This window comes from Molossus molossus, unplaced genomic scaffold (genome assembly GCF_014108415.1).
Source record: "Molossus molossus isolate mMolMol1 unplaced genomic scaffold, mMolMol1.p scaffold_m16_p_6, whole genome shotgun sequence".
Lineage (NCBI taxonomy): Eukaryota > Metazoa > Chordata > Mammalia > Chiroptera > Molossidae > Molossus > Molossus molossus.
Window position 1 is genome coordinate 3,814,750 of NW_023425399.1, and position 27,748 is coordinate 3,842,497.

Consider the following 27,748-nt stretch of genomic DNA (forward strand, 5'->3'; position numbering starts at 1 on the left):
GAACAAATGCCTGCCTCGGCCTACATCTTGTTGAGGCTCAGCCCCTCCTAAGCCTAGGCCGAGTCCCCTTAGCCCAGGCTCCTACGAAGTCTAAAGCCTTGTGAGGCCAGAACCTCGTCCGGCCTTGGTCAGTTCTGAAGCCTGCTAGAGCCGAGCCCTCTGTGCCCGACCCAGACCGCTTGCTTTTCTCTCAAACAGGCCAAGTCGAAATGGCAAGGACCGAGGCCTCTGACCCTTCCGAGCAATTCACCAAAATCAAAGAGCTAGAGTTGGTGCCAGAAAAAGCCCAGGAGGAGGAGGCGGTTGGAGGGTGCAGAGTGAAGGAGCCCACAAACCCTGGGAAGGCGGAGGCCCAGTGCACCTACGGGGCCCTTTTGGCCAAGGTCTCCGAGGAAGAACTGGTGCCTGTCACCACGGAGGACAGTGGGAGGCACATCCTGACCTTACAGGTGGTGTGCCCCACCTTCGAAGATGGGGAGCTGCAGGAGGTCCACTGTGTGATGCCACAGCAACAAGAGGGGGTGCAGGTGATGGTGCAGCAGACCGGTAGTGGGGTGCCGTCGCTGCTGTGGGTTGGAGAGGGGCCCCAGCAGAGCCCGCACCCGTGCATGGCCGTTGGCATCCAGGATCAGGTGTACTCACTGCAGGAAACACAGCCGATGCAGCTTCACGTTCTGCAGGATTGTCTGGCCGTGGCCGTGGCCACTGAAGACAGTCAGTGCACAGAGCCCCTGCCCGAAAGCGCTGGATTGATTAAGGTACGGCGGGTTTTAAGACGCGGACCCTTTACATGGAATTAAAAACAAACTATTTTTAGGTTGCCCTCTGTGCAGCATGATGTACAGACACGCGGTTTAAAATTAAACAGTCTAAATAGTGTCGTTTTACTACCCAAACCCCTTGATGCTTAATAATGACACTGAAGCCTTTTGGTTGCCGTGGACAATCTTACGTGCTACTTTAATTTTTTTTCTTTCCGTTATGTATTCCTTGATGTCCTCAAGGCAAAGAGCTGAGTCGGATCATAATTTACAGTATATTTGTTTGAATACTCGTGTTATTTCTTAGCTTGAGCCCAGCCAGGAGGGCAACCAGCTGCCAGCCAAAGGAGTCCTCAGGAGCACACAAGGCCAGTTCTTCTTCGTGGAAGCGAGGCCTGGAGATGAGGGAAGAAACGAAATCGTTCTGACAATTTCAAACTTACACGTGGACGAGACAGAAGCTCAACCTGTGTCTGTTCAACCGCATGTTGAAAGAACCCACTCTCCGAACGCTCACCAGGAGACCAAGGGTAGGCAGGTTCAGTTGTCGGGAGAGACCCTGCCGAAAACAGGCTGCCGTTCTGGAGGGCACGGAGGCGGTCTTTGAAGTGTTAAGTGGTTGACTTTTGGTCGCATCCAGAACATCAGGAAATGGGAGAAATTTTAAACTAATGTTCTGTGGTGTGCGTCGAATCCAAGCGTTTTGCATTTTGCACACACATGTTTTAGAAGTGTAGAAAATGCTCCTGGAAAGCACTGCATCCAGGTTTAGAATGTTGGGCTCTGATCTGCTCCCCAGTTTGCACACCGTGGCAAGGAGGGGAGGGCAAGAGAAGGGGCTTCCGGTCCAGGAGGAGTGATGTGCAGAAGGCAGCAGAGGCACCTTCCGGGGAGAAGTCTGAGTGAGGCCAGGAAAGAGGACTGGGAACCACGCAGCAGGGGCATCACTGGCCCAGGCAGCAGGAAGTGGCCTGTGGGTGTGGCTTCTTAATGAGTCTGGGTGGTCCTCAGAGAGGGAGATCAATCCAGATTAGGAAGGGCCTTGAAGTTCTCTTAAAACTGAAACTGAGCCCTGGCCGGTTTGGCTCAGCGGTTAGAGCGTCGGCCTGCGGTCTGGAGAGACCCGGGTTCAGTTCCCGCTAAGGGCACGTACTTCGGTTGCAGTTTGTCCCCGGCCCTGGTTGGTCGTGCAGGTGGCAGCCACTCGATGTGTCCCTTCATGTCCATGTTTCTCTCACTCTCTCTCTCTTCCTCTCTCTCCCTCCCACTCTATCTGTACAAAAAATGGAAAAATATCCTCGGTGAAACTGAAAAAACTGAAACTGAAACTGAAACTGAATCTGAATCTGAAACTGAATCTTGGTGGTCCACAGGATGGAATTATTTGTTTGACTTCTTTTTTTTTTTTTCTTAATCCTCACCCGAGGACATTTTTGCATTTATTTTCAGACAGACTGGGAGGGAAAGAGAGAGGAAGAGAGAGAGAGAAACATCGATGTGAGAGAAACACATTGAATGATCGCCACCCACATGAACCTAACCGGGGCCAGGAATGAACCACAACCCAGGTACATGCCCTTAGCAGGAACCAAACCTGGGATTCTCTGGTCCGAGGACCGATGCTCCAACCACTGAGCCGAACCGGCCATGGCTGTTTGGCTTCTTTAAAAAAAAAAAAAAAGTAGCCCTGGCTGATTTCGCTCAGCAGTTAGAGCGTTGGCCCGCGGACCAGAGAGTCCCGGTTTAGTTCCCACTACGGGCACGTACCTGGGTTGCAGTTGGTCCCAGGCCCCAGTCGGGGTCATGTAGGTGGCAACTACTCAAAGTGTCTCTCTCACATCGATGTTTCTCTCTCTCTCTTCCTCCCTCTTCCCCTCCTGCTCTATCTGAAGATAAATGCAAAAAAATGTCCTCGGGTGAGGATTAAAAAAAAAAAAGTAGTTTCTTAATTTCTGGCTCATTTTTAAAAAGTCATATATGGCAACATTTGGCTCTGTTTCCTCCTTCTTGCAGCAGGTGGCCGGGGCTGGGAAGTGACTTGGTTTAGAAGTCACACTGCCACCATTGCCCGTGGTCAGAGTCATTCACTGAGGGTTGTTGCCTCTGGTTACAGTCGGTGGTTGAATTTGCAACCCTGGATATAATTTCTCATAGATTTAAAACGAGAGATTGAGCTCCTCAAAGTCCCAGTTCATTTTCAGGTGTTTAATTTAGTCACACGTTGGTGCAGCATGTTCATCACCCCCCAAATGGAATCAGAACATCTAAAGAGAGATGTTGCCCAGCCCGTGTGGCTCACTGGTTGAGCATCGACCCTGCACCAAGAGGTCGCCAGTTCGATTCCCGGTCAGGGCACATGCCAGGCAGCAGGCTAAAGCCCCAGCAGGGGGCGTGCAGGAGGCGGCCGATCTGTTCTCTCTCATCGACGTTTCCATCTCTCTCTCCTCCCTTCCTCTCTCAAAACAAAGAAAAAAAATTTTTTTAATAAATAAACAAAGAGAGATGTTCACAAAGACATGAACTCTGTCTCCTTCCTGCAGGAGGAACACACACCTTCCAGTGTGACCTGTGCTCATTCACCGCGCCCAGAATTTCCAGGTTGAATCGTCACATGAAGACTCACACCAACGAGAAGCCTCACGTGTGTCACATGTGCATGAAAGCTTTCCGCACGGTCACCCTGCTGCGGAATCATGTGAACACCCACACAGGTAAAGCCGCCGAGGACCGCGCCCTGGCGTGACGCGTGCCAGAGCTGTTTCTACGTAACCCCGGATTGCCTTAGACTTGCGTCAGTGGGAATGGAATGTTACAAAGACGTCTCTGGCCTCTCGCTGGTGTCGTTATGGTTTAAAGAGCGAGCCTCGCCCTGGTTGGTTTTGCTCAGTGGTTAGAGCGTCGGCCTGTGGACCAGAGAGACCTGGGTTCGGTTCCCGCTAAGGGCACGTACCTCGGTTGCAGTTTGTCCCCGGCCCTGGTTGGGTCGTGTGGGTGGCAGCCACTCGATGTGTCTCTCTCACATCGATGTTTCTCTCTCTCTCTCCCTCCCTCTCTCCCTCCCGCTCCTTCTGAAGATAAATGCAAAATGTCCTTGGGTGAGGATAAAAAAAGAAGAAAAAAAGAGCGAGCCTCTTCTTCGTTGTTAAAGCACATTGAGACGGAGTGTGACCGAGGAGTTAGAAAGTCCTAGGGAAGACTGTGGTCACATCTTGTTGAGAAGGATAACCTGTGATTTTGCAGGAACCAGACCCCACAAGTGCGGGGATTGTGACATGGCGTTTGTCACCAGCGGAGAACTGGCCCGGCACAGACGGTACAAGCACACTCACGAGAAGCCGTTTAAATGCCCCATGTGCACGTACGCCAGCGTAGAAGTAAGTGCACGCGCGCTGCAGGCTCTGCGGCGTCTCACCGAGAGGTCGCTGTAAGTCACGTTACGTTACGGTGACAGCAGAATCCCTTACGGAAGAGGTTTGTTAGACAGACGACTCGTATAGAGTCTACGCGGGAACGAAGAGTCATTCAGTTCTCTAGACTGGAAATCGAAAACGGGATTTCTTTTGGCTTTGATTGCCCGTTAGCGAAAGCAATAGATAAAAGTGTGCTCGTGACCAATAAAACTGCGTGGAGTGCTTGGGAAATCTGCCTCCCATCACACTCCAAGTTCTACATCGTGTTTCAGGTGGGACTCAGTTCACAGACTCCGAGCGTGTTAGCTCGGAGACCCAGCCGGGGTTTGCTGAGATCCTCGGTGGCTCTCAGTCAGATACAAGGCGACTTCCTGGGAGATTTAAACACCCCGTTTCCCCTGGTTTACGGAGAAACCAGGTTTCTCGAGCTTCAGTGATGTGTCCCGGCCATGACAGCTAGATCCTTTTATTTCAACCTCCTAGCAGGTGCAGCAGCTCCCTGAGTGAAGGGACCGAGCACGACAATTGCTTTCACTGTGGCTTCCTATAATTAATGTTTTAAGGGCGCCACTGCCTGTCAGCCGCTTGCTGGCTTGCTGCTGAGCCAGCGCCGGGCGAGGACATGCACGCGGGCAGGGGACTGAGTGAAAGGGCACGAGGGACGAGGGACGTGAAAATAGGGGAGTGATGCAACCGCGGAATGTCACAGACCGGGTCAGGCTTTGACTCCCAAGAACTTTTATCTGCTATTACTATTTTTAAAAGTTCTTGCTCATTCGAGTTAAAGGTTGTAACTTTAGTTTGAAAACACAAAAATGGAAGGTTCGCCCTGGCCGGTTTGGCTCAGCGGTTAGAGCGTCGGCCTGGGGACCAATGAGTCTTGGGTTCGATTCTGGCCAAGGGCATGTACCTCGGTTGCGGTTCGCCCCCCGGTCCTGGTCAGGGTCGTGCGGGAGGCAACCAGGCAATATGTCCCTCTCATTCGATGTTTCTCTCTCCCATTCTCTCTCTCTCTCCCCCCCACACACTCTATCTGAAGATAAATAGAAAAATTAGTAAATAAATAAATAATGGAAGTTTCAAGGAGCAAAGCCGTCAGAGACGCCCGAGCCTGGAGTGGGCTTCCACCTGGTGTCCTGATGGCTCTGAGCACAAGCATCCAGGTCCCCTGAGACCTTCTTCTAGGGTCAGTGGTCTGCACACAGCCTGTGGACTGGTTGGCCTAGGCCTACGGGACCCAGTTCTGTGCAGTTTCCAAGTCCAGCCATGCTGGTCTGCGTCCCGCACCCCCATTTCTTTATGCAGACACCTGCAGAATGAATCACCCCATGGTGCCCAGAACGCAGCCTGGAGAGCCCTGTGCTCCCCTCCATCCTCCCCTCCCTGTGCTGTGCTCCCTCCACCCTCCCCTCCCTGTGCTGAGCTCCCTCCACCCTCCCTTCCCTGTGCTGAGCTCCCCTCCACCCTCCCCTCCCTGTGCTGAGCTCCCCTCCACGCTCCCCTCCCTGTGCTGAACTCCCCTCCACCCTCCCCTCCCTGTGTTGAGCTCCCCTCCACCCTCCCCTCCCTGTGCTGAGCTCCCTCCACCCTCCCCTCCCTGTGCTGTGCTCCCTCCACCCTCCCCTCCCTGTGCTGAGCTCCCCTCCACCCTCCCCTCCCTGTGCTGTGCTCCCTCCACCCTCCCCTCCCTGTGCTGAGCTCCCCTCCACCCTCCCCTCCCTGTGTTGAGCTCCCCTCCACCCTCCCCTCCCTGTGCTGAACTCCCCTCCACCCTCCCCTCCCTGTGTTGAGCTCCCCTCCACGCTCCCCTCCCTGTGCTGAGCTCCCTCCACCCTCCCCTCCCTGTGCTGTGCTCCCCTCCACCCTCCCCTCCCTGTGCTGTGCTCCCCTCCACCCTCCCCTCCCTGTGCTGAACTCCCCTCCACCCTCCCCTCCCTGTGCTGAGCTCCCTCCACCCTCCCCTCCCTGTGCTGAGCTCCCCTCCACCCTCCCCTCCCTGTGCTGTGCTCCCCTCCACCCTCCCCTCCCTGTGCTGAGCTCCCCTCCACCCTCCCCTCCCTGTGCTGAACTCCCCTCCACCCTCCCCTCCCTGTGCTGAGCTCCCTCCACCCTCCCTTCCCTGTGCTGAGCTCCCCTCCGCCCTCCCCTCCCTGGCAAAGCCATCCAGAGACAGTGGACATGCGGCCACCTTTGACCATTCGCAGCACTCATCCAATCTTTCGTGCTGTCATTTTAAAAATTCCTTTGTTTCGCGTTCCGATATACTTGAAGACATCCACTTTTCATCTGAAAAGGTCTCTATTTTTCTATTGGGATCTGAGTCTTCTTTTGTTCTTGAATGTTCTCCGGGCTTGTCACTTCCTGGGGAATCAGACCCAGAGGTCGCAGGCAGGGTGATGCGGGCTGTCTGGCACCTGCCGCCCTACCCTCTGTTCTGCCGAAGGCCGTCAAGGCCTGCAGGGACGGAATACAGATGAGGACGGTTCCGGAAGGAAACTGAACAGTCAGGCAAACATGACCAAATGGGAGGTTCTGTGTTGTTTGCCTTTAACTAGTCTCCTGGGATGTGTAATTAACCAGATTAGAATGTATGTCCTAGTGCTTCAAAGTTACTTATTATACACCCTGGCTGGTGTGGCTCAGCAGTTAGAGCCACAGCCCACAGACCAAAGAGTCTCCGGTTCAATTCCGGTCAAGGGCATGTACTTCGGTTGCAGTTCCTTCCCCAGCCCTGGTCAGGGCCGTGCGGGAGGCAGCCAGTCGATGAGTCTCTCTCACATTCCTCTCTCTCTCTCTCTCTCTCTCTCTCTCTTTCTCTCCCCCTCCCTCCCTCTTTCCCTCCCACTATATCTGAAGATAAATGAAAAGGTATCCTTGGGTGAGAATTTTTTTAAAAAGTTATTATAAGGAACTCTGGACACACGGAACCCATCTTTGATAACCACTTAGGTCCCAAGGGACCTGGACCGGAGAGGTGCCCCCAGACGGGTGTCTGCCCATCCAAGAGCTAAGGTTTCAAGATCCTTGTTTTATTTATGCAAACAAGGCCTCTGGCGTCGGCATTTCTGCGGCGTGGTCTCAACTCTGCAGCGCTGAGCCGGTGGCCGCAGGAGTGAAATAAAACCCCTGTGGGACGTGAAGTTGAACCTGAGCGTCTCTGGAAACTGCTCCTGATTATCCCTAACGGATCTTTAACACACGTCTAATGGGGGGAGGGGGAAATCGTTCACGACAGAGAATAAAAAATAACGCTTTTTCGTACTTCTCACCGTGCAAAGTATGTCCTGAGGTTAAAATGTCAGTCTCTCTCTATAGTGCCGATTGACTGGAGCTAAAATTCTCAGGTTTCTCTCGCAAACAGACACCTTCCACTTGTTTACTAGGGGAGCAAGCTGAAGCGCCACATCCGGTCGCACACAGGGGAGCGTCCCTACCAGTGCCATCTCTGCAGCTACGCCAGCAAGGACACCCACAAGCTGAAACGGCACATGAGGACCCACTCAGGTAACAGTGTCTCACGCTGGAGGCCCCGTCCATGGCCACGTCCTCGGGCCACGTCTGTAAAGCGCCATCTCGTTTGCAGAAGTGAGCTTGTAAAGATGACTCTTCGGTGGTCGGAGTGTCAGAGCGAAGGTCTCCGTGCTTTTTCGGCGTGGGGACGTCTCTGTACCTTTGCATTTGTTTATTTGGCGTGCAGGGAGCCCACGTAAGCGCCGTGCTGTCACGCCGCTGTGACCAGGAAGACCCCATCAAGTATTCGCTCCCATAGGTTGTTCAGGGTTTTTTTTTGTTGTTTGTTTTTGTTTTTTATCCTCACCCGAGGACATTTTTCCATTTTTTGTTCAGGTAGAGTGGGGGGGGGAGAGAGGAACAGAGAGAGAGAGAGAAACATCGACGTGAAAGGGACACATCGAGTGGCTGCCACCCGCACAACCCCAACCAGGGCCGGGGACAAACTGCAACCGAGGTACATGCCCTTAGCGGGAACCGAACCCGGGTCTCTCCAGGCCGCAGGCCGATGCTCTAACCGCTGAGTCAAACCGGCCAGGGCGGTTGTTCAGGGTTTAAACGTCCGCTCCTCAGTGCGTCCTTCAACCTGAACACAATGGGAACGAGAGCGCGGTCTGGGCTCGATTTAGGAAGTTTGTACTAATTGGGCGGAAACGTAGGAGAAAGGGGTTGAAGAAGGAGCCCAGGGAACAAAAGACACGCTTTCAGCTCCGGGTGTCCTTTGGGGAGGATGGGGGCCTGCGGGGTGAAGCCCCTCCGCAGAGGGTCATCTTCGTCACCGTCCCCCAGGTGAGAAGCCCTATGAATGCCACTTCTGCCACGCGCGCTTCACGCAGAGCGGCACCATGAAACTACACATTGTGCAGAAGCACAGCGACAATGTCCCCAAGTACCAGTGTCCGCACTGCGCCGCTGTCATTGCGAGGAAGAGCGACCTACGTGAGTGTTTGAGTTAATGCCCTTTTTTCTCCAGGCAGCCAGACTTCAGGAACTAGTGTGGGAAGCCTTCGGGTTTTGTTGTTGTTGTTTCTTTATTTCCAGAGGTCCTGTGGTGCCATCTGGTGGCTAGTTTTCTTAAGTGCAGTTTCATAGCGTTTTGGTTGTCACAGTGAGAAGGCGAGGATGCTAGTGGCACCCAGTGGGCAGAGGCCAGGGATGCTGCTAAACGTCCCGCACAGGACGGCCCACCCAGGAAAGCACCCGCCGGCACTCGTGCTCATTGTGCTGAGAGTGAGAAGCCCTGACTCAGGGGCAGATGAACCTCACGGAAGAGGCCCCTCCTGCACCTAATGCTCTGTGCCCGTTCTAGGCGTCCATCTGCGTAACCTGCACACTTACCAAGCCATGGAGTGCCGCTACTGCTCGGCTGTCTTCCACGACCGCTACGGCCTCCTTCAGCACCAGAAGACCCATAAGAACGAGAAGAGGTTCAAGTGTGAATACTGCAGCTATGCCTGCAAGCAGGTACCGTCTCTGCCCGTTTGGGGGAGGCGGGGGAGGCCTGGAATCTGGGAGAACGGGGGCCTGGGTGGGGTTTTCTGTCACCTTGAAAGTACTGCAAAAAGTCCTGCTTTAAAAAAAGAAAAAGGCTATTGCCTGGTCAGTGTGGCTCAGTGGTTGAGCATCGACCCTGCACCAAGAGGTCACCAGTTCGATTCCTGGTCAAGGCACATGCCCAGGTTGTGGGCCAAATCCCCAGGTGGGGGGCGTGCAGGAGGCAGCCAATTGATGTTCTCTCTCCTCAATGTTTCTCTCTCTCCCTCTCCCTTCCTCTCTCTCTAAAATCAATAAAGAAGAAAATTCTTTTTAAAAGGCTGTTAAGAATAACCAGAAGGCAGCCATGAGCCAATAAATTAAAGCAACCGTTCTTCAAGTGTGTCCATAGACCCCCTAGAGGTCCTTGAAACCAGTCAGGGCTGTAAGATGAAAATTATTGCCGTTAATTAAGGAATTAATACCAACACGTTATTTGCCCTTTGCTACATTGGCGTTGGCCCTGATGGTGCAAAAGCCGCGGAGGTGTCTTAGTACAAAGCAGAGCAGTGTGCTCTTCACCTTCGTGCACTGGCGGCAAAAATAATGGGCCGTTTTACCTAGTAACGTCCTGGGGGAAGCAGTAAACATTACTTGCTTATTCAGTCTTGACCCTGGATACTCGTTTCCATGTTCTGTGTGATGAGCTGGGAGGTTGGTAGGCAGCACCGCTCTGTGCGGAGGCAGGACGGTGTCTGGACTTCGCCTGCAGGGCTGCTGGAGTTACCAGCTCAACGGGCCACTTTTTCACGAACTGTTATTTTTACTTGAAAGGGCAGGTGGCAAACTCCACTCACTCAGTTCCTGGGTACTTGGCAAAACCCAATGCCTTCTACTCGAAGGCAAAGTAAATGAGCACGTCACTGCAGACAAGATATGTGTGGCCGAGGATACAACATCAGCTTTTAAGAGGAAATTAGAACCCTGGACGGTTTGGCTCAGCCGTTAGAGTGTTGGCCAGCGGACTGGAGAGTCCCCGGTTCGGTTCCCGCTAAGGGCATGTACCTCGGTTACAGTTGTCCCCGGCCCCGGTTGGGGTCGTGTGGCTGGCAGCCACTCGGTGTGTCTCTCTCACATCGATGTTTCTCTCTCTCTTCTTCTGTCTCTCCCTCCCGCTCTATCTGAAGATAAACACCAAGAAAATGCCCTCGGGTGAGGATTAAAAAAAAAAAAAACAGAGGAAATTAGAATACAAATTTTGGAAAACTTATATCCAAAGATGGGAGTGACTTTAAGAAAACGATTTTTGTAGATGGTATAGTGAAACCGCGTCCACATTCAGAAGCTCTCTGTAACGCAAACTGAACAACCGATCCACGGGTTTACAAAATCAGGAGTGGGGTAAAGGATCCACTCAAAGTGCAAGCCAGGCCAGTGGACTTTAACGTAACAGAGTGCAAAGGCTCATTGGTGTGGTCTCAGGTTCCCCATTTTAGCCAGTTTTTAAGAAACGACCACTTACTGCGTATTGATGCAATACCAGAAAAGAATATTTACCATTATTTGAAAAAGCGATTAAGACTCTGCTCCCGTTTCCAACTGCGTATCGGCGAGAGTGTATTTCCTTCGCGTCTCCCACAAGCACGCCTCAGCCAAGTGAAGGCGGCCGCGGCGGTGAGGACGGGGCTGCCTTCCCTGTGAGGCCGCCGGACGCAGACATAAAAGTACGCGATGGCCAGTTAAATCTGAGTATCAGATAAACAACAGATACTCTCGTATATAAGCATGTCCCGAGTCATGCGGCCTATATTTTAACTGGCAGCCTTATCTGTTAAGCCAGACATTAATTTTTTTTTTTTAATCCTCACCCGAGGACATTTTTCGATATTTTGTTCAGATAGAGTGGGAGGGAGAGAGAGAAACATTGACGTGAAAGGGACACATGGAGTGGCTGCCACCCACACAACCCAACCAGAGCCGGGGACAAACTGCAACCGAGGTACGTGCCCTTAGCGGAACCAAACCCGGGTCTCTCAGGACCGCAGGCCGACGCTCTAACCGCTGAGCCAAACTGGCCAGGGCCAGACATTAATTTTTTTTGTTTTGAAAAAGAGATACGTGTGTCTAGAAATATGTTAACACGTAGTTGGTTTATTGTTAGTTTTAATTTTTTTTTTTTTTTATCCTCACCCGAGGATATTTTTCCATTTTTTGTACAGATAGAGTGGGAGGGAGAGAGAGGAAGGGAGAGGGAGAGAGAGAAACATCGACGTGAAAGGGACACATCGAGTGGCTGCCACCCGCATGACCAACCAGGGCCGGGGACAAACTGCAACCGAAGTACGTGCCCTTAGCGGGAACCGAACCCGGGTCTCTGCGGACTGCAGGCCGACGCTCTAACCGCTGAGCCAAACTGGCCAGGGCGGTTTATTGTTATTTTTAAAAGAATTGCAGCTATCTTCCATACTTCAATGTCTCAGTTTTGATTTCTAGTACAGTCAGTATTACAAGAGATCACCCCGTGAGCAAGCTCCCTGGAGTGTTCATGACTGTTAAGAGCCCGGGCCAGTGTGTACGCGGATGTTTCTCCCGTCACCAAAGGTGGAAGTCAGCTGACTGTGTTTCAGAGTCTGGGCTCTAAATGGCAAATGCTTTGAGTAAAGAAGAGTTTGTCTAGTAGACGGAGCATTGGAATATTCTGAGCCCAGGCTCAGATTTGCTGAAATGAAGTAGGAGAATTTCCTGGAAGACTGCTGAGACGTGGGGGGGTGGGGAGACCCCGGAAAGGGTAAAGCTCCGGGTGTTCGGGGAGCAGAGAGGGGACCTGAGGCCGGGACACCGCTGGGCCCTCTAAGTGCTTTGGTCCAGGAGACCCCGGCTCCCGGGTTGGACCTTGACTCCCAGCAGGCAGACCAGGGAGCTGCCGTCCTGGAGGGAATGGGGCAGAGGGCGGTCAGGACAACTGGACAAAGACTCTCAGTTCCGTTATTAACAGGCATGCAAAGTGCCCGTGCACTTCATCGGAATAATCACAGCCTTTTAAACAAAACGTGTGCTTTGGCTTGACTATTTACATATATTTTTGTCCTGATTCCCCAAATTATCTACTCATATACATCTTGGGTAAGTTCCTAATTAATATTTTGCTGAGAACATCCTTTTCACCGTGATGCTTGTCCCTCGGTACCAAGCTTTGTTTTCACTCTGGGGAAGTAGAAGGGACACATGCACCTGTGTCCTTCCAGCCCCCAGCGTCTGTGCAGTTGAAACGCCGCGTTAGATTCTTGAGCTGGTAGGTTCTGCCTGCCCTTTGGAAGCGCAGGTGGTGGCGATAATTATAGAAGTGGGGTCGTCATACACAAGCTCTTTTGGAATGACAGCGATGATCATGTATATGATCACTCTCCCAGGTACATGCTCATGCGTCCCCGGGGCCTGCAGGACCCGCTGAGAACTAGCCGGGCGAACTCCGCAGCCTGGGCGCGGGGACCGGGTGCGGCCAGACCGTGCCACCAGCAAGGCTGCGTTGAGAATGGCCCCGCTGTGGCTTTTCCTAATACTGCACTGATCCTGGGGGAGGGGGTGGAGTGTGCAGTAGGTGACGTGGAGTGTGCCAAAGCCTCGTGGAGAGCTGAGCTGTGGTCCCCCCAGGAGCGCCACCTGACCGCGCACGTCCGCACCCACACCGGGGAGAGGCCGTTCGCCTGCGCCTCCTGCAGCCAGCGCTTCCGGCAGAAGGAGCTCCTGACCGTGCACTTCAGGAAATGCCACGATGCCCACTTCACCCCCACGGTGCACCAGTGCCCCACGTGCGGCAAAGGCTTTTCCCGCTGGGTAAGCTCCCCGCGCGCTGGGCAGGTGGAAAGATCCTCCGCCCACCGGCACAGGTCCCACTCGGGACTCTAAAGGCGACTAGAGAGACGTCCCAGGGCCTGAGACAGTATCTGCGGCGCCTCGGGACGCGGTTGTCACAAAACTCCTGGAGACCATGTAAAAGTGTGGTCCCCCCTCCTGTGGGAAAAGACAGTCCTGCAAAGGAAACCTGGCAAACAGTTCTAGGGAGTTCGCAGATCTCTGCCTCCAAATCCATGGAGAAGCCCTGGATTTGGGGTGACACCTAAAACTTGTTCCTGTGAATTCTGTGGAGGCTGCTTCCTCGAGAGAAGGCAGTTTTCGGTGTTTGCTGGGTGTTCTTAGTGCCGCTGGTGCTGGGCTGAGGTCTGGCTCAGGGAACTCCATGTGGCTGCCTCAGGGTGTTGGCCGGGGCTGTGCTGTCTGAAGGCTGGATGGGGGCTGGGGTCTCCCCCACCCCCAGGTGGCACACACAGTGGAGGTGGGCTACATGGGGGCGGGGGTATATGAGAATTCTCTATCTCCCTCACATCATCGTCTGCCTCCCACAAACACACTGACTGGGGACCGAACCCACAACCTGGGTATGTACCCTGACCGGGAATCCGACCTGCCACCCTTCTGGGTGCAGGACAGTGCTTCAGCCAACTGAGTCACACCAACCAGGGCAACAGACGTCCGATCTTTAACACACAGTGCTGCCCGGCCGGTGTGGCTCAGTGGATGGAGCGCCGTCCCGTGGACCGAGAGGTCCCGGCTCGATTCCCAGTCAGGGTACACGCCTGGGTTGCAGGCTCGATCCCCAGTGGGAGGCATGCAGGAGGCAGCCAATCGATGTTTATTTCTTACATCACTGTTTCTATCTCTGTCTCCCTCCTCTGTCTCTAAAAAAATCAATATATTAAACACACACACACACACGTGCACAGTGCTCACAGTGTACCTCCATACCAGGATGTCGCAGGCCAGCCCCCTTCCTCCCAGGAAGGACCCTGCTCTGGACTCGGAACGTTGGGTCCTCCTCTGCTCAGCAGCACTTTTCTGACACAGACGTTTGTCACATCCCTTGGCCCTCTGAGTCCTAAAGAGCCTCGGTTGGCCTCGGCTCACTCCACCTGTTCTTCAAAGGCTGGGTGTGTTTAGTTTGGTTGGTTTGTTGGTTCAAAGCTGACGTCAGACATTCTTAACCACACACTTGACGAAGTAGCGGGGAGAGGCTGAGGGTGTGAAACTATTCACACTTTCCTGGGGCAGGAACAGTGGCTTTTTACACCCGCACTGGAATCCTGGACCCCAAGAGGGTTTGATTGTCCATAAGCGTCGCACAAACCAGGGGTTGGCGACTTTCTCTGTAACGGGCCAGGCAGTGAATAGCAGCAGCTTCTCAGACCAGACCGACCGTGTCTGCCCCAACTGCTGGCGTCTGAGGTTGTAGGACAGACGCGGCCGTAGGTGGACAGCTCGCAATGGGGGGACGTGGCTAGTCCCAGAACACCTGCTTCACAAAGGCCGTAGGAAGGCCAGACCTGACCCTCGGCCACAGCTTTCCAGGCCCTGAGCCTGGGCACCAAGTGGCGTGTCAGTACCTGTAACCTCCCCCTTTACTTACGCACAGCTTCTCCCTCCTTCCCCACAAGCCTGCCAAGCCCCGGACCGAAGCCGAAGTGGAAGCCGGTGACATGTTTCATATAATCAGCACATGAGTGACGGACCACCAGGGACTTATGTTCCCGTACGGACGTTTCAGGTGGTGGACATCTCTGACGTATGTCCAGGCCTCCTCCGTCTTCTCCTTTCACGACGTGTCGCTGACAGGTGTGACCAGCACCCTGCGGCCTCCCGGTTCGCGTGGGATGCTGTTCCCCGTCCACTGTCTCTGATGTAACCGCAGGCCTCGCCTTGCAGAGTAGATGCACTGTAGGAAAGTAGATTTTGTCTTCTGGTTGACTTCTATTCTCAGGAAATATCTCCAATAGCTAGCTTCCAGCTGGACCGAAACACCACAGAAAGGGTCACCTTCCCAACGTCGTCTGTCTTGTACAAGGTTATAGGGGGTGTGCGTCACCCACGTGTCTCAGACTGTGGGCTTTTAAATGACTTCCCTTCGGTGATGTCGACGCTCGTCCTGTGTTCTTGTCGTTCCCCCGACAGACGAACATGCGCCGACACTCCGAGAAGTGTGAGGCCGGACAGGGGGAAGCGGCCACCTCAGGAACAGGAAGGAGAATGAGGACGAGGAGGGCGGCTGTCCCCAAAGAGGCGGCGAAGGAAGACGGTACCTCCTTTAACTTACTGCGTTTGAACTTGACCGCGACTTTCTCCTTGTGCATTTCCCTGGGTGCTGAGCGTTCTGTGCAGGGAGCGCACCCCGAAAGCCGGGGTGCCAGCCCCCGAAGGGTACCCTGTCCTGGGCCCGGCTCTGCGCGGTGTCCCGCCCCTCTGGCCGGATCGTGGACTTCACGTGCCTCGTGTGGTTGCGGGGGGAGCGGGCCTGGTTGCTCACCCCCTCTCAGGACTGCGGTGAGATCAGAGTAGGAAAGTGACTGGGGAGCCCACGCCCCCCACCACATGGGTTCCTGGGGACATTTTAGGGAGGCGCAATGGCAAACACGTGTCCACTGCTGTCCTGTCCCTGCAGCTCCCTCAGCCGACCCGGTGCATTGCCGGGCGCCGTGTTCGTGTCCTGGAGACGCTGCAGCCAGCGACGGGGGGGCTCAGAGCGGGGGAGTTTGTTCCCTCATGGTCAGAGGCCAGACATCCTGCATCAAGCCATGGGGGGCTCCCTCTGGACGCCCCAGAGGAGGGCCTTTCTGCCTCTCCCAACTTCAGGTGGCCCAGGGGGTCCTTAGCTGGTGGCCACAGCACCCCAATCTCTGTCTCGATCACCACATGGCCTCTCCTCTGTATCTGTCTTCACCTTTCCTGGCTCTTATAAAGACACTTGTCACGGTATTTAGGTCTAAATTTAGGTATTTAGGTATTTAGTGTCTAAAGACACTTGTCACCAGTCAGGGCTTTTGGCTTTTATTTTAAAGTTGCCAACCCTTCCCTGGCCGGTGTGGCTCAGCGGTTAGAACGTCGACCTACGGCCCTCGCCGGTTTGGCTCAGCGGTTAGAGTGTCGGCCTGCGGTCCGGAGAGACCCGGGTTCGGTTCCCGCTAAGGGCACGTACTTCGGTTGCAGTTTGTCCCCGGCCCTGGTTGGTTGTGCGGGTGGCAGCCACTCGATGTGTCCCTTTCACATCGATGTTTCTCTCTCTCTCTCCCTTCCTCTCTCTCCCTCCCACTCTATCTGTACAAAAAATGGAAAAATATCCTCGGGTGAGGATAAAAAAATAAAAAAATAAAAAATAAATAATAATAAAAAAAAAGAACGTCGGCCTGCAGACCAATGAGTCTCGGGTTCGATTCCGGCCAAGGGCATGTACCTCGGTTGTGGTTCGTCCCCGGTCCTGGTCGGGGGTGAGGGAGGCAACTGGTCGATGTGTCCCTCTTATGTCAACGTGTCTCTCTCGCTCTCCCTCCACCCCACTCCACCAGAAGATAAAATGGAAAAATATCCTCCTTGGGTGAGGATTTAAAAAAATAATAAATAAAGTTGCCAACCCTGTGTCTTTTCCCCCCAAGAAGCCGCTGCCAAGGAGACCTCCGTGGTGACAGCGGAGCAGTACCCAGGAGAGGCGGCCCCTGCCAACCACGCGAGAGCCACAGCTGGAAGCAAGGATCTGGCTGGGGACCTGACCTGTGACATGCTCCTGGACATGCTGAGCGAGTGAGGGGTGCGGGGCTCCCTCTCTCCCACAGCAAGTTAGAAACCTTTAGCGCCTTCTTGGAGGCAGTGAAGTTGGTGACACTGGATTGTCACCGTTTTTCTAGAGCAGGAGGGAGCGCCTAGCATAGTTTGCCTGTTTCTGACTTGATATTTAAAAAAAACAGAAAACATGGCAGGTATTTTATAAAAGGCCCACATCTAGAAGTGGGGAATCAAACCTCAAACCCATGAATTTATTCACTAGATATTAGCAGAAGTGGCCCACAATGAATGAGCCGCGAGTTTTGGATAAAACTCCTTTCCGTTTAGCATAGACTCCACCAAGGGCTTGGGCGGCAAAGCTGGGAGATTTGACACTGAATTGTACCTGCCTGTGACCTTTCTCATATTGTGGTTTTTAAACATAAACTATTAACTTTATATCCTTTTTTATACAAATGAATTTTCCATAAACTTTAAAGCCATCATAATACTTTTAATGAGTTCTAAATTCAACACACAAAAGAGCTTAATATTATACCAAAAAAAAAAAAAAAAAACTGCATAGAAAATGAAAAACTAAATTGAACTAGAAAACGTCGCTTAACCTGGTTCACGTTGGTATATGAGCGGAGTCTACAATTAGATGTTTGTATTCTTCCGAAAGTATATCCTAGAGCAGCTAGAAAATCCCCCCTGGTTACACCCCGTCGTTGCTTATCAGTATATGTTCAAGGTCCTCTTGTTTTGCTCCAACTACTGTATGTTTTCAAAATAATTGGCCGAGAAAAAACAAGAATGCGCTAACGGAAAACGTGTGCTTGAAAAGAATGTGTGCTTTTTTCTAACGTCCTCTCTTACCGGCTGAAGAGATTTCCCACCTCCGAGTCGCACGTATGAACTGTCTCCAGTACTTGAAATTAACCGGCACTGCTCTTTCTAACGAGTCATAGTTTTCTTCTTAGCTCAGTACTTGCTCTTCCTGTGAATTTTTCTCCCCTTATGTTAAAATCAATGATAGGTCCTACATTCAAATTCTTTTTTTTCCAGCTTAATTGAGGCGTAAGTGACAAACTCGTAAGCTATTAACGTGTACATCGTGCCCGTGTGAGGTACATCATCACACATTATGAAAGAGTTTCTCCCACCTAGTTAACTCAATTCAAATCCCTAAAATGCTGACCTGCTGTTAGAAATGTCCAACTCCGGCAGCCCTGGGTGAGGTGAGCGTGCCGAATCGATGTCCCGGCAGGAAGGGCATCTTACTCTTTTCATAACAGCCAATACTTGCATTCACAGAGTGCGACTTAATTCTATAGTCTGTTCTGTACTGTCATTGTGACCATTTGGACTGTTGTAATAGTTTCTTATTCTCTGACTGTGGTTTAAAGACGTTCTTTATAACTCAATAAAGTGACTTAAAGTTACCTTTGTTATATGGGAATGGTGGTTCTTAAAAATACCTCTTTTTTTCCTGGTGAGGGTGTGGAGAAATTGGAACCCTTGAGCACTGTTGGTGGGAATGTAAAGGGTGCAGCCACTGTGGGAAACGCTAGGGCAGTTCTTCAAGAAATGGAAAATAGAGCCACCCTGTGACCCAGGGTCTTGAAGAGAGATTTGCACGCCCGTGTTCACAGCAGTACTGTTCACAGCAGCCAAGAGGTGAAAACAACCCAAGTGTGCACGGATGAGTGGTGGATAAATACAGGTAGTCTGTCTGCACAATGGAATACATTATTCTGCCTTAAAAAGGAAGGACATTCTGACATCTGCTACCACACGGATGAACCTTGAGGACATCATGTTAAGTGAAATAAGCCAGACACCAAAAGACAAATACTGTACGATTCCACTCACATGAGGGACCGAGAGTAGTCAAATTCATAGAGACAGAAAGTACATGGCGCGGGCCAGGGTTCGAGGGATGGGATGGGAGTTCGTGTTTAATGGGTGCGGCGTTTCCGCTTGGAAAATGAGCGCTGTGGAGGTGGGCGGCAGGGATGGTTCCAGAGCAGCGTGAATATGCGTGACGCTGCCAAACTGCGCTGAAAACTGTCAGGTGGCAAAGGTCATAGCATGTATTCTACTACAATCAGACGTTTTCAGATTTAAGGAGAACAGATAACCCGGTTTAAACCGACAAGCCCGACTTCCGGTCAAGATGGCGGCGTAGGGAAACGCAGTATCGCGTCCTCCCACAACCACATCCAAGTTACAACAAAACTACAGAACAACCATCATCCAAAACCGCCTGAAATCAAGCTGAATGGAAGTCCTACAACTACGGAATTAAAAAAAAAAAGCAGCTACATCCAGACCGGTAGGAGGGGCGGAGGGGCGGAGGGGCGGAGCGGCAGCGGCGCAGCGGCGCGGCGCGACGGGCTGGTCCCACACCCAAGTGTGGCGGATAAAAATCAGGAGGCTCCCGCGGCTGGGAAGGTCCTTCCTGAGGACTGAGGGGTCCCCGTCCCACACCAGGTGCCCCGCTCAGGGTCCCAGTGCCAGGAAGAGAAGTCCCCATAACTTCTGGCTGGAAAAACCAGCGGAAACTGAGGCTCAGGGAAGCTGACCTGGCTGGAGCCCCAGGCAGCTCCTTAAAGGGCCCGCGCACGGACTGGTCGGACTCTCTCCCTCTAAGCTCGGAGGGGAGGCAGCTCGAGGGGCACCAGAGAAATACAGGGAAGAACTGAGCTGTTTGGCACTGGAGCGAGGGCTGGAGAGGGGGCTTTCTCGGGGACAAACGTGCTGTAAGAGGCCTTTGTTCCTTTGGTGAGCCCTTCCCTGGGGTGGCAGACAGCCGCCATATCTGGGACTCCAGCAACCTGGCTCACACTGGTAGCCCCGCCCTGCTGACTCCCTGAGGCCCCGCCCCGCCCCGCCCCACACAGCTTTCAAGCCCACCCAAGCTGTTGCTACTTACTTAACCATAGGATTGGCCTGTCTTGGATCCTGCTTCAGGTTTTTCCTAAATTCTTTCAAACGAGCAGCATCGGGTCTCAGCGAGCCCCATACCTCTCATTAAGTAATACACAGAAACAAACACAGGGAGGCAGCCAAAATGAGGATACAAAGAAACAGGTCCCAAATGAAAGAACAGAACAAAACCCCAAGAAAAGAACTAAGCGAAATGGAGATAAGCAACCTAACAGATGCTGAGTTCAAAATACTGCTTATAAGGATGCTCAATGAACTCAGTGAGGCCTCAAGAGCATAAAAAAGTACCAGTCAGAAATGATCGCTGCACAGTTAGAAACGAAGGAGGCTTTAACTGAAATAAAGAATAATTTACATAGCTTCAATAATAGAGTACGTAAATCCAAGGAGCAAACCATCGATTTGGAATATAAGGAAGCAAAAAACGCCCAACCAGAACAGCAAAAAGAAAAAAGAATCTAAAAAAATGAGGATAGTGTAAGGAGCCTCTGGGACAACTTCAAGCGCGCCAACATTCGCATCTTGGGGGTGCCGGAAGGAGAAGAGAGAGAACAAGAAATCGAAAACCTGTTTGAAACAATAATGGCAGAAAACTTTCCTAACTTGGTGAAGGAAACAGACATACAAGTCCAGGAAGCACAGAGAGTCCCAAACAAGATGAACCCCAAGAGGCCCACACCAAGACACATCATCATCAAAATGCAAAAGGTTCAAGACAAAGAGAGAATCCTAAAAGCAGCAAGAGAAAGGCAGCTAGTTACCTACAAGGGAGTTCCCATTAGGCTGTCAGCTGATTTCTCAAAAGAAACTTTGCAGGCCAGAAGGGAATGGCAAGAAATATTCAGAGTGATGAAAACCAAGAACCTACAACCAAAATTACTCTATCCTGCAAAGCTGTCATTTAGAATCGATGGACATATAAAAACTTTCCCAGACAAGAAAAAGTTAAAGGAGTTCATCACTACCAAACCGTTATTATATGAAATGATGAAGGGTCTTTTTAAAGAAAAAGATAAAATATATGAACAAACAAAATGGCAATGAATACATATCTATCAACAATGGAATCTACAAACAAAATGAACAGGAAGAACAGGAACATTCTCATAGATACAGAGAACATTTGGTTGGTTGCCAGTTGGGAAAGGGGTTGGGGGAATGGATGAAAAAGGTGAAGGGATTAAGAAGCACAAATTCATTGCTAGACTGACAAACCTCAAAGGGAAAGGGGTTGGGGGGGTGGGAAGAAATAAACCAAAGAACTTATATGCATAACCAATGGACACGGACAATAGTTTGGGAAAAGGTGGGAGGGGGGCGGGAGTGGGGAGGAGGGGGTCAATGGGGGAAAAATGTGGAACATCTGTAATACATTTTACATCCAACAATAAAGATGTGGAAAAAGAAAAATAAATAAATAAATAAATAAATAAATAAATAAACCGACAAGCCCCACTGATATCTAAACACCATCAATACCTCCTCATAAACAGCATTTTATAAATAATTTGCAGTGTTCGCCCTTGCCAGTGTGGTTCAGAGGTTAGAGTGTCAGCCCAAAGCGTCTCAGGTTTGATTCCCAGTCAAGGGCACGTACCTGGGTTGCAGGTTCGATCCCCGGCCCTGGTCAGAGTCGTGAGGGAGGCAACCAATCAGTGTGTCTCTCTCACATCGATGTTTCTGTCTTCCTCCCTCCCTTTCAATCTATCTGAAAATCAATGGCAAAATATCTGGTGAGGATTAACAAAATAATAATAATAATAATTGCAGAGTTTTTCATGTATAACACCTGGGTGAGATATGATGTAGAATGAAATTCAGATGATCAGCTGTGATTCAGTTATGTGTCCAGACTCCCACCAAACACCTGCCCAGAAAGAGAACCTCATTTGCCCCTCAAGTGCCTTCCATGTCTGTGACCTAAGCAATGACAGCAGTCCCCACAAGAGGGCAGTTGTTCCCCCCCCCTTCCCCAGCCGTGGAGACAAACCTCCAGCTATTGGAGGCTGCGATAAGAGTGCCAAGCTCTAACAAACTCTTGGCCGCTGGTTTGAGCGTACCACGCCGAAGGATGAATAAAAAGCGGTTCGTCGTTAATAGTAACAGGAGGATTTGTTGCACCTGGCGTTGCTATGTAAAGACGGGGGCCTTCACCAAACCTGGAGGCGAGGGCCGTTTCGTGGCTGGGAGTTTGAGATGCTTGGGGAGTGAGCTACCTTCTGGAGGCTTAAGCTTAAAATAGTTTGGAGACCCAGCAGGAAACCGTTCTGGAATGCCACCTCCCTCTTGCACAATTTAACGGCTCTGTTTCGGGGGCAGGGTGTTTAAATTACAACATTGTTTGACAACAGTTTTACTATGTCAAGGAAGCTCTTTAAACAAAGCGGAGACCTGGCTGCAGCCTGCGCGGTTGGTCGGCCACTGGCTGGGCAGCTACCAGCAGAGGGTCAGTCCCGCCGACCTGCACGGAGGCCGTGGGCGCGGCCAAGTCCGACAGCCTCCGGCCGCCACGGCAGGAGTTTCCAGGTGCCGTTTCCCGCGTGAATGGGGTGTCCTAGGCTGACGGATGGACGCTGGCGGGCACGTCCTTCATCCTTAGACACGCTCAGTGGAAGCCCCAGGACATTTGTCTTCACCAGTGCACTGCACCTGCACGTTCCCAGTCCTGCCATCGCAGTCAGAGTGCCTCCGACAAACCCGTCTCCGCGGCAGCCGCGTCTGTCCTGCCACCTCTCCAGACCGTGGCGGGCTGTGGCCTCGTGGCCTTCACAGTGTGCACACGTGAGGATCTCGGAAGACACAGGGGCTTGTGTCTTCTCCGCTGCTGGTAGCACACGGTACGGGCCGCTCTCGGGCCACGCAGGCACAGGGCAGCACGGAGACCTCGCTGAGCCCCGAGGGCTGGAAGCCGGCCTCAGGGGACGCGTGCGGAGCTCAGGGTGACAGGTTTCTCTGAGGAGCAACCGAATGAGCCGAACGGCGGGCTGCTGTCGGTTCCTGCTCGTGGAGCATGATAGTGTGCGTATCAAGCCACAGGTCGCAGATAAGACTCAGCCTGATTATCATGTAATCACAGTCCAAGGTCCAAACCCTCAGAATTGGGGTAGCGGTGACAGAGAACAGCATGCCTGACAATGAGTCCCTTCACTTTCCATCAGTCACCATCGGTCCTGCTGTCTACAGGGGACACCAATCCTCTGGGGTGACAGCAGCATCACCTGTCACTTGGTGTGCACTTGTCCCTGCGCTGGCCACTCCAGCCGGGCCAGCGGGTTCCTCCCCTGAAGCGGGGCTCTGTATACCTCCCACCACTGAACACGCTGGGCCCTGTCTGATCCGTCACCTTGGGGGCCATCTCGGCCCCATCAGGCCCTCCTCCCCAGGGTTCAGAATTCTCTCAGGGTGTCGGGACAACCTCAGGAGCTTGTGAAAAACAGCCTCATGGACCGCCCCCCCCCCAGGTCCCCAGGGCTGTGGAATTAAAATCTTGGAGGTGGCACCAGAGAATGGGCATTTTCCAGTTTCGTAGCAAAGCCACCTCGGGGGCCACCTGCTCTCCAGGCCACACCTCTTCCCTGCTTTCACCCCCAACCCCGAAAAACGGGGAGATGCGGTCAGCAGCCAGCCCTGAGCATCTCCTTCCGGGGCTTCTCCCCAGAACACTGGCTCAGCCCCTCTCCGGTGCCTGTCCACTGGTCGTCGCGCCAGCAGGAATGAAAGAAGGCAGAGCCTCCGGAAGCGACACGTGACCCGCACTGTGGAATGTGCCAGGCCTCCTCCAGGCTTGGCACCGAGAGGGCACATTCAGGGAACGGGAGCAAGTGCGACAGCTGTTTTCGTGTCAGAGCATAGCCCGTGACACGGAGGGGACAGCGAGAAGGTTCAGGATCCGCTGACTGTGAGGAGGTGCTGTTCCAGGCTGAGGGCAGACAGGTCACAGAGAGCAACAACCGTTCCAAAAGGCCTGTTGACTAGGCAAACCTGACCTGTTCAGGGTAACACTCCACTCTGGGTATGACAGACCCACTTCAGCACAGAACAGCTGGTCCTTCTTGGAAATGATTCTTACCATTTATTGTGACAGTTCAGATAATCTCAGCAGAGATGGATGGATGGATGGATGGATGGATGGATGGATGGATGGATGGATGGATGGATGGATGATGGATGGATGGATGGATGGATGGATGATGGATGGATGGATGGATGATGGATGGATGGATGGATGGATGGATGGATGGATGATGGATGGATGATGGATGGATGATGGATGGATGGATGGATGATGGATGGATGGATGGATGGATGATGGATGGATGGATTGATGGATGGATGGATGGATGGATGGATGGATGGATGATGGATGGATGGATGGATGGATGGATGATGGATGGATGATGGATGGATGGATGGATGATGGATGGATGGATGGATGGATGGATGATGGATGGATGGATGGATGGATGGATGATGGATGGATGATGGATGGATGGATGGATGATGGATGGATGGATGGATGGATGGGTGATGGATGGATGAATATAGGTAGATGCTTGCTCATACTTTTTAAATTTTGTTTTTCAAAAATTCCATGAAGAACCAGAAATTAGTCATGGGAAGGTGAGGCCTTCAAATGTTGGGCAAAGGTTGGAAATTAGTTTACTAGTCACAACTTTTTCATCTAAATGGAATGGCTAGATTCAATTCTTCTTAGTGCTTTTTCCAGCATTGCCTCTTCTCTTTCTTAAACATTTCTTAATTTTTTGAGGTGCAACTTACCTACAGTAAAATCCCCACTTTCAAACGTGTAATTCTCTGATTCCTGACAAACGGTCATGTACCCACAACCCCAGCCCTCCTCCCAGCCCCTAACAACCACCAGCATCTTTCCACCCCTTGGTTGTCATTTCCAGAGCATCATCTCGGTGGAATCGTTCCACAGCGTGAGTGTGAGATTCAGTCCTGCTGTTTCGCGGACCCCTCGTTCCGGTGACGGCAGAGTAATATTCCTCTGCACGGACAGTCTACAGCTTGTTCATCAGTGCACTGCTCAAGGGCATTTCAGCGGTTCCCGCTTGGGGAGCTGAATAAAGCCGTCATGAACACGTGTGTGCAGGTTTTGTGCAGACATATATTTTCACTCCTCTTGACATGAGATTTCTGGGTCACAAGGGGGAGGTATGTTTAACTTTATAAAATACTGTCAGAACTGTTTCCAAACTGCATGTACCCTTCTGTGTTCCCGCCAGCCCGATCTAAGTTCCAGCTGCCCCACATACCCACGTACCACTTGGCATTGCCAGGGCTTGTTTTGTTTTGTTTTTAGCCATCGTATTGGGTTTGTAATGATAACTCATTGCCGTTTAATTTCCATGTTACTAATAACAAGTAACTGAAAACCTTTCCATGGGCTTATCTGCCACCTGCATGTCTTCTTTGGTGAAATGTCTGCTCAAATCTTTTCACAGTTTAAAAAACGGGGTTGCTTGCAAGTTATTTATAGATTCTGGACACAAGTTCTTTAGGAGACATATGTTTTGCAAATATTTTTCTCCCAGTTCGTGTCTACTCTTTTCATTCTTTTAACAGTGTTTTCCAAAGAATGGATTTTTAAAACAATTTTAGTGGACTCTAATGTATCCTTTCTCCTTTGATGAATCATTTTTTAGTGTCATATTTAAGAAATCTTTGCATCACTCAAGGTCACCAAGATTTTTTTTCCCCCTACATTTACTATTAGAAGTTTTATAATTGTATGTTTTATGTTTAAGTCTGTGATCCATTTTGAATCCAATTTTGTTTGTGATGCAAGGTGTGGATCGAGGTTCATCTTTTTCACATGTGGGTGACCAACTGTTCCAGTGCCATTGATTGAAGAAACTCCTTTGTCCATCAAACTCACTCTGCAGCTGTGGACGTAAATTGGCCCCACATGCGGGGATCTATTTCTGGGCTCCTTTCTGTTGCACTGATCCAGCCCCTCATCAGTACCACACTGTCTTGATTACTGTAGCTCCATAGTCGGCATCAACATCAGAAAATATGAGTCTCCAATATTGTTTTGGTTATTCTAGATTTTGTTTTTGCCTTCCTATGTAAACTTTCAAATACACTTGTTGACTTGTACAAGAAAATGTTGCTGGTAGTTGGCAGGGGAGATGAATGTATAGATCAGTTTGAGGAAATTTAACATTTTGATGATATTACCTCTTCCAATCTGTGAATACAGTATATCTCTCCATTTATTTAGGTCTTCCTTGACATCTTTCGTCCTTACTTCTTTGCTTTATAGTTTTTAGCATTCAGGTCTTGCATAGATGTTGGATTTATATGGATGTTTTTCATGTTTTTTTGGGGGGGTTACTATTGTTAATGTTACTCTTTAAATTTTTTATTTCCTATTGTTCATTGAGTGTATAGAGTAAGACAGTTGAGTTTTGTATGATGACCCTGTGTCCTGTGACTTCGCTAACCTCTCTTATCAGTTCTGGTAGTTTGTAGACTCCTTGGTGTTTTCTGTAGAGACAATCATGACATCTGCAAATAGAGACAACATTTTTATTTTTCCCTTTGCAATCTGTCTGTGTTTTTATTTTCTTGCCATATGGCACTAGCTACGACCTCCAGTATGATGTTGAATAAGAGTGGTAAGAATAGACATCCTTTGCCTTGTTCCCAATTTAGGGGAAGAGTATTAACATTTTTGCCATGAAGTATGATTTTAGCTGTAGGTTTTTTTGTACATACCATTTACCAGATTGAGGACATTATCATAAATGAATGTTAAATTTTGTCAAATGCTTAAGATGATTATGTGCTTTTTCTCTATCTGTTGATATGATGAATTACAGCTTTTGGGCGGGGGTCCCTAACTGTAGTAGTTGCCAATCCCCCTGTTGTAAATACTCGCACCATGGCAGTTTCAAGCTACCACTGTGATTCACTGTGTGGAGATTTCCACTGTACAGAGACAATATAGGTAAATAACCCCAAGGGCATGGATAATAGTAGAGTGTAGTAAAAGAACTAGGGAGTGATAAGTTCCGAGCATTTTATTTTCTTTCTTTTTTTAAAGTATGCTTTTATTGATTTTTCTTTTTTCTTTCTTTTTTTTTTAGAGAGAGAGGAAGGGAAAGAGAGATAGAAACATCCATGTGTGAGAGAAACATCCTTTGACTGCCTCCTGCATGCCCTCCACTGGGGATCGAGCCCCCAACCTAGGCATGTGCCCTGACTGGGAATCGAACCAGGACTTCTCAGTCCCTGGGATGGCGCTCAATCCACTGAGCCACACCGGCCGTGCTATTACTTTTATTTTCAACATCATTCATTTAATTGTAAGTTTCTAGTTTAATTTTAATATTGGCTATGCTTAACAACCTATATGCAAAATTCCTGATAATTCAGCCATCGGCTTGTGTGCTGCCCCCTTTGTCTGCAAGGACCTAATCTCACTCAGACAAGCCTCAGAGGCACTGGGCCAACAGGGAATGAACTGGTTGGTGTGAAAGGTTTCACAGTGGCTCTCCAGCAGAGGGTCACGGGCTCTCCAGTTCCAACAATGTCTGCAGTTCATCTCCCTGCCGCTGGCCAGGCCCGGCCCTGAAGAATGGGCTGCAGTGTTCTGATTGGGCACCCCTAGCCACGCCCCTCCCTGGAGCTGGGGGTGGAGTCGGCCCTGTTGGCCAAAGCAGAAAGCAGTGGCAGTGTTCTGATTGGCCAGCCCTGGCTGTGCCCCTCCCTGGAGCTGGGGGTGGGACTGCAACCTGTGGACAGAGCAGGAAGTAGTGGCAGTGTTCTGATTGGCCCTGGCTGTGCCCCTCCCTGGAGCTGGGGGTGGGACCAGCAACCTGTGGACAGAGCAGGAAGTAGTGGCAGTGTTCTGATTGGCCCTGGCTGTGCCCCTCCCTGGAGCTGGGGGTGGGACCAGCAACCTGTGGACAGAGCAGGAAGTAGTGGCAGTGTTCTGATTGGCCCTGGCTGTGCCCCTCCCTGGATCTGGGGTGGAGCCAGGACCGATGGAGCAGAGTGGGGAGCCACAGCGTCCTCGGAGCTCTG

The 27,748-nt window shown here is 51.3% G+C and overlaps 2 protein-coding genes across 3 annotated transcripts in view; one reads left to right on the top strand and one right to left on the bottom strand.

Moving 5' to 3' along the window:
* Positions 1–209: 209 nt before the first annotated feature.
* CTCFL (CCCTC-binding factor like) lies at positions 210–17,267 on the top strand. 2 transcript variants are annotated; one of them, XM_036245226.1, is made up of 10 exons: positions 210–758; positions 1,069–1,291; positions 3,302–3,472; positions 4,002–4,135; positions 7,555–7,675; positions 8,471–8,620; positions 8,991–9,145; positions 12,806–12,988; positions 15,158–15,281; positions 16,633–17,267. In XM_036245226.1, the coding sequence occupies exons 1-10, from the start codon at positions 210–212 to the stop codon at positions 16,779–16,781; spliced, it is 1,959 nt and encodes a 652-aa protein (XP_036101119.1). In that variant the 3' UTR covers positions 16,782–17,267. The 2 variants fall into 2 exon arrangements, with proteins under 2 accessions (XP_036101119.1, XP_036101120.1); XM_036245227.1 differs by having other exon boundaries at positions 1,084–1,291.
* Positions 17,268–26,139: 8,872 nt separating this feature from the next.
* Positions 26,140–27,748, bottom strand: part of RBM38 (RNA binding motif protein 38) — a 52,105-nt gene continuing 50,496 nt past the window's right edge. Inside the window, exon 5 of the mRNA XM_036244899.1 lies at positions 26,140–26,227. Within this exon, the coding sequence (XP_036100792.1) occupies positions 26,172–26,227 (56 nt within the window). The 3' untranslated portion in view covers positions 26,140–26,171. The remainder of the gene's footprint in view (positions 26,228–27,748) is intronic.